A 12,280-nucleotide genomic window follows, 5' to 3' on the forward strand; every position below is an offset into this window, starting at 1 on the left:
AATTACTACTTCCTCTAGATTTTCTTCATATTCATAATTTTAGAGTTTATGCTTTGGATTTGGATATTGAGAAGAGTCACTACCTCCGTTGAAGTTGCCATTATTCTAGTTTGTTTCCTTATTCTCGTGCTCCTTTAATCGCCCATTAACCCTGTTCAGATACGTATGTTTATGATTTTGGGATTTATTAATGCAAAGAACTATTTTTACCTTTAATTGATTTTTAGTTATTATTTTATTTAGTTTATCATGTCTTCTTTTCTTTCTCTTTTATCGTTTGTGAAAATTGTATTCATGTCAATGGAGTAGACTCCCAACTTGACTTGGGAGTTGATTAAAAGGAGACCCTTGAGTTGGAAAACTGAAGTGTTGATTTTAATTGGAAATTGTTGGCCAATTCTCTAGTCACTAATGCTAGTCCTTCCATAAGGAGAGGATTAGAACTTGTGAATAAGAGTTAGCTCAATTACTTGACTTTCCTTTATTCGGTAAGGGTTAACTAAGTAAAAACAACAACTTCTTACTATCATACTTGAGAAAATCCAACAAGGATAGAACTTCCGATTAATCTTCTCCCAGTCAAGGCTTTTTAATTAATTATATAAATTCTCTTGTTAATTTATATTTCCTTAATTTATAATTATTTATTTTCCTGTTCTCCAACTCTTAAAATTTCTCGGAAAATTCCTGACTAATAAAATAGCACTCTTTTGTCAACTCGTTGGGAGACGACCTGGGAATTCTACTCCCAATATTTTGTTCTTAAAATTGTGACACTCTTTCAAAATTGATAAGCGGAATTTTCGTCGGTTAAGAACTGTACTTGCAACGCTATTTTCACTATAAATTCTTAATCAGCAATTTTCCGCCCGTTCAATGGTCCTTCTCTAAGGCCATCGACTAAGCCCATAATCATAGCTTCAGTTCGTAGATTCTGAATCTCCAAGCAAGCTTTGTTGAATATTTTCGTGTAATCTCTAAGCATTTCTCTGACCTCTTGCTTTACTCTGAGTAAGCTTAGTGTGTGTTTTGTTTTATCCTTTTGAATAGAAAACCTGGTCATAAATTTTCTGGCTAGGTTGTTGAAGCTGGTGGCTGACCTCGGAGGTAGGCCGTCAAACCACTTCATCACAGCTTTGGTTAGGGTGGTAGGGAAGGCTTTGTAATGTATGGCGTCAGAGGCATCCACTAGGTACATTCGACTTTTGAAATTGCTTAGGTGGTGTCTTGGGTCGGACATCCCGTCATAGAAATCCATGTCGGACAATTTAAAATTTCTAGAAACTTTGGCCCTCATGATCTCTTCTATAAACGGGTCGTCTCCTCCTAAGGGGCTCTCCTCCCGATTTGTCATGTTGGTTCGACTTCGGAAGTTGGCTTCCAGCTTCTAGAGCTTTTCTTCTAGCTCTTTACGTCGTCTTACTTCTCTTCTCAATTCCCGTTTTGCCTCCCGCTGTCGTTCAGCTTTGTGTTCGAGCTGCATCAGCCGATCTTGGTGTCCTTGGACCATGTCCAGTATCTCTGTCGCCTGGGGGTGATCCTCATCCTTAGGGTGGTGTACTTCAGAATGGATCCTTCTTGGAGGGGGTTTTCTTAGGGCCCTTCTCCGCGGGGTCCCTCAGTGCATTGTGGTGGATGAGGGAGCATGATGGCATGGCCTTTCGGTTGAACTTCTCGCTCAGATTCAAATGCGGTGCGGCCGTCCTCCTGTTGGTTGTCCGCCGTGGTTGTGGGATGAATTTCAAGTCCCCAGCAATGGCGCCAATGTTTCAAGGATTACCTGAAATGTCGATTTGGGCCTGAACGGGAGGTCCAAGTCCCTTTCAGTGGCAGCGTCCGACTTGTGATGCCGAGGTGCCGCTTGTCTGAATTCCTCGTGAGGAGGTGGGGGTGGTACTTGCAAGAAACTCTAATGCTTAAGTTAGCAAGGACTTTAGGCAAGCTTTTAGTAGATTAGAACGTGAGTTATACCTGGGGGTGCTGGTGTATTTATAATAGAGTTGCTAACCACCTTTGTTGAGATGATCTTATCTTTTCTGAGAGATAAGCATTTCCTTTATCTTGGAAATTTGTTGAGATTCTCCTTCTAGATGAGGTAGAGATTTTAGGGAGTAGTTTGTCTGCTTTAAGCAAGTAGGATTTTTGCCTCATGGAGTCATTGTTCAACCTCTTTAAAGAGGTCGGACTTGTCATGAGGTCCGCCTTTATTGATAGACCTTTTAGTGTTTTTGGGTCTGACTCTTATCTATTGGGTCAGGATATGAACAAAATAATTCTTTTTTTTTTTGGTGACGAACAAAATAATTCTTTGAAATATAATTTTTAATCATAAAAAAATAACACAGCAAACGTTTCCTGAAATTATCAACCTTTGCTATATCCAGCAAAAGTTGACCTTATTAATGAGGTTTGTCATAAAATGTTGATTAAGAATTATGACCGAAGGTGTTGAAGAGCGCAGAAAAGGAAGCGACAATTGTTGAGAATTTGATGGAACACGTGATAGAACTCGATTTGTTGAGTAGTAGTTGCATATATTTTATTGAATTTTGAATTTTTTTTTAATTTTTATATAATTTTAATTGATTTTGTATTTTTTTTTTCTTTAGTTATGATAATTGATATATTTGGATTTTACCTGCAATTTGGACATTGTAACCAAGTACAAAACCCTAAACCCAATTGGTCTAAAATCCAACTAGTGTCAATTACAAATTTTGTTTGTGTTGAAAAAAGGTTAATTTTTAAATTAGTCCATAAAAAATAAGATATTTTTAAAATTTATTTTTAAAATTTTTTTTAATTAAATTGGTCCTTCAAAGATTGCGAATTAATCATATTTGTCCTCAAGTCACTCCATTAACAATTTTTTTCAAAGATTAATGTTGTAAAATGTTAATTAATAACATATATAATACTTGATATGTCGAATTGGATATTGACCAAATATGTTTATGAGAATTTATTAATTTAGTCATTTTTCCCAATTATAAAAATGCTATTCCTAATATGACCTAGTAACTAGATTGATTTTCGTAAATATATTTAGTCAATGCCTAATTGAACATGTTATGTGTCATGTATGCTATCAGTTAATATTTCACATCATCAATCATTGACAAAAATTGTGAGTGGAGTAACTGAAAAACATATATGAATAATTCGTAATCTTTGAAGGACCAATTTAATTGAAAAAATCTTTTTGGCACGAATTTGAAAAATACCTTATTTTTCAAGGACTAATTTAACTATTAACCCGTCGAAAAAAATAAAGCATTGATTAGAAAAAGAAGCATCACAAAGAATTAAAGTGATTGTATTGGAGAAAACATTGAGTCTTCTAAAATAAAATCATTCTCTAAAGCTTTTATATTAATCACATTTTCTAGTTCTTAAAGATTCAAGGTAAAATTCACAGTCAACGATTGAAGTCAAGAATATTTCTTATAATGCCAAATCCTGACCTCTTTACATAAATTGAATAATAACTTCAAATATAAAGGTTCAAATTAAGCAATTTCAATATCATTGGAAAACTAAGACACATAATTCAAAACGATATCCAAATGTCGCATAAAACAGTGAGGATAACACCGCATATGCAAGAGAATTCTAGCTACACGAGGCTTCGCATATGCGAGTGATTTCTGGGTACTCGGACCAAGTTTCTTCGATCTCCATTAACTTGGAGCGTGAATTAGTATTTTTGGGCTCTATGGCTCACCCAGAGGTTGTAGTTGAAGGGAAAAAAGGCTAACAGGAAAAGGGAATTCAAACAAATATCACCCAAATCACATAAGAAATTACGGACCAAGGAATTTAATTTATAATTATTGTACAATTAACAATATTAAGTATTAACAATCATATATACAGGGATGAGAATGTACAAGATCCCTACCTAATCTCACTGAAATAATTCCTCCTTACAGGCGACTCCTTTTAAGAAAGAAGAATTCGGAAGCATGTCGACCAACCCCCCAAACCTAACATTTAAAACCTATATATCTTACAAGAGACAATCCATGTAAACTCAACTAACACTAATGGCCTTTCCTTGATTGTCAAGCTCTCTACTCAGTTTCAGGACAAATTTTGCAGGCTCTCTGGTCAAGACAATGTTCCCTCTCGAATCTTGGACGCTAGGACTTGAATCATTAGAACCCATAACAATTCTGCATGAGTCTGGCGCGTCTGATCCCATTTCAACACCATAATATACCAAGTGGTCTGATATGCTATTCCCACTCACCGACCTGCATGATAATACACTACCTCTTGACAATAGAGTTTGGATAAACAACACTAGTCTATCATAAAATTAATGGATAATCTTTGGTAGTTGGATTCTTATTATTTTCCATAAATTTGTAAAATGGAAACAGTAAATATGAAAATAGGAAATTTAAACATAATGTAAACAACTCTCAATTTTCAATAGCGCTCGTGAAATTCACTGCAGCAGCAAAGTTTACTGTAGTCTATACTATTTAATGGGATTATGACCAAAAAGATTGACTTACCTACTGCAAGTTGGATCTTCACCAGATCCATCACAAACCTTCTCAACCCGATATACCAGACTTCCTAATCCAACGTTATAAAGCCACACCTGCAGTGCACAACAATATCTCAGATTCAAGAACTGGTAAACAAGTGAATCAGGTGCCACAGGTTTGCACAGATCACTAATGACAGCAGAATGGACAACACAAGAAAGCCAGTATAGTTCAAGCAACAAACAACCTGATAGAAAGAGCATTAAAAAAAAAAAAAGAATAATGAGTTTGGAAATAGAAAGCTTTCTCTCATTAAGGGTATGAAAAGGTTTGATGTCCAAAAAAGGCAAAAAGGAACATGAGAAAAATCGTAGCAAACTGCAACCATCAGTGCATAATATGATTAATGATTCCCAATATTTTAAACTTAGGTTTTAAAAATATAGCAGTAAACAAGTGAATTTTTATTGACCAATAACACGGGAATTGAAACAACGAAGCCAGATAATAATATAGACGTGCAGAACATATTTTTTATACATATAACGTGTAATCAGTATTCACCGCTGAAGGTGAAATAATAGATGACAATAACATTGCGTTTGGTCTCCTTGTATTCATAGAGGAATTTATATCCACATTGAGAAATTGGAAGGCTTTGCTTCATTGATGGCGGTTCTCTTTGTACTTATATTTGTGAAAATGATCTCTTATCTCGATTCCTCCTATTTCATAATCCTCCGTTCATCTTAATAAAATTCTTTTATCCCCAACCCCCAAAATAAATAAATAAATAAAAAGTAGATGAAATAGTCAATGAACATTTTACACAAACAAGAATGCAACCTATTAAACTTTTTAAAAAATATAACAGGTCTGATACATATGATGCAAATTTTCATCACTTCATTAAGCCATAATGCCTAACCTCTCTTGGGAAATGGTGGTATGTCTTTGATGGTAAATAGTAATAATATGGTGGCAAATGGGGAACAATGTCGTGGTCATGTGTCACACGCAACGTATTTGGAACAAGTGTGCTATACAGGGATGCAAAAACAGCATTTCCAATTCGGGGTTGTCCAAATGTCATAACCTGAACATTCTTTTCACATCGATTCACCTGTAGAAAGGTCAAATCAAACAATAAACTACTTCATATGTACAAAGTAGGAAAAATCATAGAAGGGGAGACAAAATAGCAATTCAAAGACTTTTAGTTTGGGCATTGGACACTATTCCAATTAGATTTTTGAAGATTAATCAAGATAGAAAAAGAGGTCTTATGAATTTGGTATTAATCCATATTGTAAATATTAGACAAAATTTTTTGCATTAGTGCTTATTACACAATACACCCGTCATTTACCCAGCCCAAGAACCTGAAATGCAAAATAAAACCGGATTTCCAAACACAATGGTTCCACTTCCACAAGATATTATTTAAAAATTTTGCTTGATGAAAAATGCAGATATTAATCATGAAAAGTAGTCGAAGGAAACTTGAACCACAAAGGGTGCATAATGTCCAGCTTTGCAAGATAAGTAAACCGTAATTATAATTACCGTTAAATCTAGACCACAAAATGCAGCCATTGCTCCTCCCATTGAATGTCCAAGCACAATAATTTGAATATTTCCATAAAATTTCTTTGCCCTGTCGACAGCATCCAGAATTGCGGGACGTATTGTTGTGTTGTGGTATGCATTATAAAATCCACGGTGTACCTAGAGAAAATGGTAAGAGTATATCAAACCCAACATTGATAGAACAGAGAACTAATAAGGCTTAACCTTTTAACAGCACACACCATTGCATCATCCATGCCCGGATAATTTATTTCATGCTGCTTCCAGTATAAATCTTCTATCCAGTTCTGTAAGCTGTATAAAAACAGTTACAAACTGATTATCCTCGAATAACTCAAACAACAAAACAACAACAACAACAACAAACCCTTGAATGAGATGCATCTAACAGACTTGAAGTGTTTGACTTTTAGAAAACTATATGAACCTTTGGATTTCTAGACCCCAAATACTGAATGAAATAAATGTAAGCCAGTAAAATGTGAACCTGTGTTCATTAGTTCCTCTGAATGCAATGATAATGGCATGCGGATCATCAGCCACTCCAACAAATGCCTAGAATAAGCAGAGATTATAACATCAGAACAAAGGGTACACTAATAAAATAAAATAACAAACGAGAATCTATTAATTCTATATAAAGGAATATTGTTTCTACAAAGATTTTTTCACCCACCTGCAAGCAGTGCTCAACATCAACCACCAACTCTATAATTTCAAATCCCTGTTTCCATTTTAAGATCTTTATTAAAGAGCCAAATTCATAAGATACCAAAACATAATAATTCAAAGCTCTAAGACTTAAAGTGAATATTCAATGTAAAAATAAGATTCACATTCTTAGCACCTCAGTCAAGCCATCACATCTAGAGCATGTCCAAGTAAAAAGCGCTGTTAAATCTGACAAGTATACCTGCAAGAACCAGTCCTATTTCAGTCCTTTTATGCAATATGTACAGATTTCCAACACTATTTTGCTTTCACAAATAGAAGCTTAACCAAAGCAAAGTTTGAAGTTGAAATTTTCATTATTAATCCTGAATTCTTTATCAAACTTTTAAGATATGATTAGGAAACAAATAATATTTATAATTTCAAAGAAGCTTTGCTATACAGCCTAGATGATGATAATATAAAATGCCCATAGAACTCACCGCAGATGCATATTGCACTAATATTGTAGCAAGTGTATGGTTGTACTTGGGAAGATTAACCTTGTCCCTAGCCTTTAAGTCTGCCAAATTGAAAACAACACATAAGTACACAAACATGAAATGCTCACAAGACTCTGATTCACAGCACGGTTTCATCATATAAGATGAATTAACATTTGTTCGGGTATCATGTAGACATAATGACATATGTGCAGTGTAAATCATTCACTGAATCTTCAAAAAATGAGAGAAGAAAGATACTATTCATTGTGTCATGTAGCGTAAATCAGATAATCATTGTTGCAGTCATGAATGATATATCTTCAGTGCATTATCCAAATCAATACAAATAAAAGGACATGAAAATCTTCTGCAGAGTTTTAAAATGTCATTTGCCAACAATATGATCTATTTGAACTATTTTCAAGTTGGGTATATTGTTATTGAACAAAACTGGTACTGATTTTATGTCCCATAAAAAGAAAACCACACTCTGTAGGTTTAACCAACAACGACCAATATTCCTCCGACTAGATGGTATGGGTTAAATAAATCAAACAACTCTAAACTGCCCCTTTCATAAACCATCTCTGAGACTCTGAATCTCTGTAAACAAACAATCAAAACCTAAGTGTATTGTAATGGATTATCCTGTAACTTTTTTCTTTCCCTCACTAATATGATCACAAATGACACAACCAACAATCATCAAAAAGTAAACATGTACTAGGCTTTTGATTCTATCTCCTTTAATAATAATAATAATAATAATAATAATAATAATAATAATGTTACAAGAGGGATTCCTCACCCTCTCTTCCATTTACCAACAAAAGTAGCAATAATATTGAATGGAAAATTTAGACTCTTACCTCTACCATTAGATGAGCTAAGCAAGCATAAAAACGTAACCAATATCAACCACCATGTTTTCTTCATCTTGTCTGTAATTGAAATACAAAACAATCAGCTGACAACCAAAAGAAAGAGTAAGAAAAGGTAAAACAACATAAAACCATATTTCAACAAGTAAGCATCGATGATTTCAAAAACTGTGCCTTAACAGAGTTAGGGAAAAGACGGATTTGGCACTCGGTATTTTATATACTAAGGTACATATATACAAGAGATGGCTCATTCATCAAATTTCTCCCAGAGCAAAAATTGTTTCTAGTTTAAGTCTTAGGCCACTCAAAAGAACAATTGTACAAATTAAAATAGGGTTAAGCGCAGGTTGAGTGCTTCATTCATCACTGATTTAGCAAAATAAAGCATTAGATGTAATCACTCGAAGTACCAAATCAAATTAACAGAATTTAACACTGATCTGCTCATTTATCTCTGTTTATTGAGCATTTTCATGCGCCACCCTGATTCATTCACTTCATTCATCTTCATATAAACTTAAAAAATTCTCAGCATCTGTTCCAACCAGTCCAAATAAAAATTCCCAATCACAAGGTCATTTTTCAAACATGTTCTCCTCTAGAAATCTAGAACATTCTTTCCTCAACAATGAACAATTAACTACAAAATTTAACAATTAAATACAAAATTTAACACTAAATCAAACAATTTATATACATACAAACACGGGAGGAAGGACCGGCTGCGAGGGACACGAAACAGAACAGTAGGAGCAGAGACAACCAGAGACCGGCGGCGAAGGACCAGACGGAGAGAATCAGAGAGAGCGGTGAGAGGGACAGGAAGGAGACAGAAGCAGAGAACGGCGGCGAACAGCAGAGACGGAGACAAGGGTTGGCGTGCCGCTTGACGGCGGCAGGCGGGGGCCGGCGGTGAGGATGAGAAGGAAAAAATCAAAGAAAGAGAGAGGGATGAGAGGAATTCTTCGAGTGAGAGAGGGACGGACGGAAGGGTTGGGGCTAGGGGCTTTTTTTTTAATAAAAAAATAAGAATTGGTGAAACCGTGAGGTTTTACAACTATTTGACAACTACGTTGGAAAAGATTTGCGTATCGGTAACACTTTCTCAAGTGGGGCTGATTTTAAAACCGAGAAATAAATAATGAGGAGTCAACAAATTTTATTATTTGTTATTATTATTTTTAGTTATTAAATTTATTCTTTTTAGTTTAATAATCTAAGAATGTACTTTTACAATTAGGCATATATTATTTAATATTATTTAATTTTTAATTTTCTTATGATTTTTAAAGTTTACTCTTTATTAATTTGCTTAATTTATATAAATTTTATTTTATTATATTAATATTATTGAATAATATTAATATTAATTATTTAACATATATATATATTTGTTGTATACATATTTCTAGATAATTATTCAACATATATTATGTTATTTGTATGAATTATTTTAAAAAATTATTTAAAAGATATAAGTTTATTTGCTTATTTGAATATCATTAAGTTGATAAAAAAAAATTTTTTTTAATAAAAAGTATCTTTTTTATAGTTTTTACTTTTTAGTGTGTTTGGTAAATTTTTTATAGTAAAAATAAAAGTACTAGAAAAATAAAAAAAATATTTTTTTAAGAAGTTATAATTTATATCTTTTTTAAAAGATTTTTTCTTTAAAAAAAATATATTTTTTATATAATAAATAAATAAAAAGATCTTTGTATGAGATATCCAAATATAAAATTACTTGTACTTTTTTATAAATTTAAAAAAAATAACTTAAAAAATATCTTTTTTTAAAAATTCACCCAAACAAACCCATATCAAAATTTTGTATATCATTAATAAAAATTACCACGTTACAATATAATAGCTTAGTTATAAATAAAATGACTAAAATAAATAAGACAATACACATATATTATTCCCTTATTAAATTACATAATGAGAATACAATAACAAAACATGAATAAAAAATCAATATTAAAGAAGTCATGTTTATACTCTATCAATAAATATGTATGGTTATATTAATTTGAAAAATATAAAAGAACCAAAACAGTATAATAAGATAACATAGTTCAAATATGTTTTTTTTTTCAAAAAAAAAAAAAAAGAAAAAAACAGAGCACTTGATTTATATTATAATGTGAAACGATAAAATAATAGTAGAATGAAAAGAATGAATTAACTTGTGCAAAAGAAAAATAAGTATAAAAAATAATTTTCAAAAATTAAAAACAAAATATAAGGTTAACTTTTTTATATAAATAAATTAAAAGTAATTTAGGTGTAGAATTTTTTTGTAATCAAGTTCAAAATAAAATTGGTTCAAAACCTAATAAAAAAAAACGTGCATACATCATTACTCTTTTTTTTCACACTTTTTACGGCACATAAATTTTTGTTGGAAAGTACAAAAATTTATTGATATACTACATAAAATTTTAAAGCATAACACACAATTTTATATATAGTACATACTTATCAATATAGCACATAAATTTTTACACATAGTACACATATTTTTGCACATATCACACAAATTTTTGTACATAGCACAAATTTTTACTACAAATGTATTTTATTAGTTTGGTTAGTCAATATTTTGCGTATATAATCTTCCAAATTTTTCTATACAACACATCAAAAATTCTATGCTATGCAATAAGATTTTTGTGTTGTACGTCAAAATTTATGTGTTGTACGTATTTCATTGGTTGGGTGTCAATATTTTGGGCATGTCGTCCTTAAAAATTTTTTGTGCTGTATACTAAAATTTATGTGATGTGTATCAAAATTTATGTGTTGTGTATCAAAATTTATGTACTTTAGTTTTCTGAAAATTTATAACAGAAGAAGAAGATAAAGACGACGAGGACAATGATAATGATAATAAAAGAGGATGAGGAGAATAAAAAAAGAAGAAGAAATTAAACAACAACAACAATATCAAGAAAAAGAAGAAAAAAAAAGACAGCGATGGTGACAACGATGATGACGACAGTAGTGGCGGCAGTGACAACGACAATGACGTTGAAGAAGGAAGAACGAACGTAAGAAGTAGAAGAAGCAACAACGATGATCATTAAAGGAGAGAGAAGTGGCATGCAAATAAGTTTTTATTTTTAAACAACTTGATTAAACTTGATTACTCAAAAGACTTGGACACCTATCATTTTTGATAAATTAAATATTTTATTTATCAATATATATAATTTATAAGGTATGATGGTTATCAGTGGCTAAGAGAAGGGGACTTGAATCTTGGCCTCCTATTAATTTAGCTTTCAACCTTGCGTTCTATAGAGATTCTGCGAATAGAAGACAGGAGAGATTTTGGTTTTGTCTCCTGATGCAGTAGGAGCCATAACAGTGTTACTTGCAAGAAGAGTTGTAACGAAATGAAGCTTTGTAGAGAAATTAGGAGATACTTTATTTTTGTCTCCTATAGTGCAGAACCAAAAATAGAAAAGAGAGTAGAGAATGACACGCAAATGTATCTTGTTTCAGCTACCCAGTGCAATGTAGCCTACATCCAGTCTCCATCACAACAATGATGAAATTGCACTATCTTTTCAACAGATTACAATCAACAATTCTCCCTAGGATCTACCCAGTCCTATATGGGACAAGTCCAAATTCTAACCCAAAATAAACTTGATTAGGACTCACCCTAGCTTTCAACTGCAAAATGCTAATCCAACTTTCAAGGGAATCCACTCAGAATCATGACACAAATAAAACAGAAATACTTACAAAGGATTTCTAAGATAACCTAGGCTTTTTCTCCAAGTTTAATACTCTACCTTTTTTCTCTCATTGGCTTTTTCTTACAAACCTCACCATTTGCCTTTTACCAATGAAACTCAGACAGACTAAACTGAAAAAAAGAAATACAACATGAAAACTATGAAGGAGAAGAATAAACAGCTCAAAGAGCTATGGAAACCCAAATGTGTGCTCTCACTCCTTATTCCAATCCTTAGTCGTTCACCCTTATTATAGAAGAGTGAAGCTCCCTAGGCTTGAAACATCTTCAGCATTTTGTTTGTCTTCTTCTCCAACAATCAGAATCAGCAGCGGCATTCACAGAGGAAAGAGAGGGCTGAAGCAATGACATGCAACCATATCTTTCTCCTTTAACCTTTTT

General features: G+C 32.7%; 1 protein-coding gene across 1 annotated transcript; it reads right to left on the minus strand.

The window, feature by feature from the left end:
- Window positions 1–3,796: 3,796 nt before the first annotated feature.
- LOC107613545 (lipase) lies at window positions 3,797–9,223 on the minus strand. The gene is made up of 11 exons (XM_021109587.2): window positions 8,832–9,223; window positions 8,116–8,187; window positions 7,244–7,323; window positions 6,937–7,002; window positions 6,766–6,813; window positions 6,577–6,644; window positions 6,311–6,383; window positions 6,066–6,227; window positions 5,428–5,622; window positions 4,524–4,612; window positions 3,797–4,256 (listed from the first exon to the last, which is right to left on the minus strand). Exons 2-11 carry the CDS (start codon window positions 8,180–8,182, stop codon window positions 4,034–4,036), a joined length of 1,071 nt encoding a protein of 356 aa, XP_020965246.1. The 5' UTR covers window positions 8,183–8,187; window positions 8,832–9,223; the 3' UTR covers window positions 3,797–4,033.
- Window positions 9,224–12,280: the final 3,057 nt, after the last annotated feature.

Source organism: Arachis ipaensis, chromosome B8, assembly GCF_059453495.1.
Source record: "Arachis ipaensis isolate K30076 ecotype BB chromosome B8, ASM5945349v1, whole genome shotgun sequence".
In the NCBI taxonomy this organism is placed as follows: domain Eukaryota; kingdom Viridiplantae; phylum Streptophyta; class Magnoliopsida; order Fabales; family Fabaceae; genus Arachis; species Arachis ipaensis.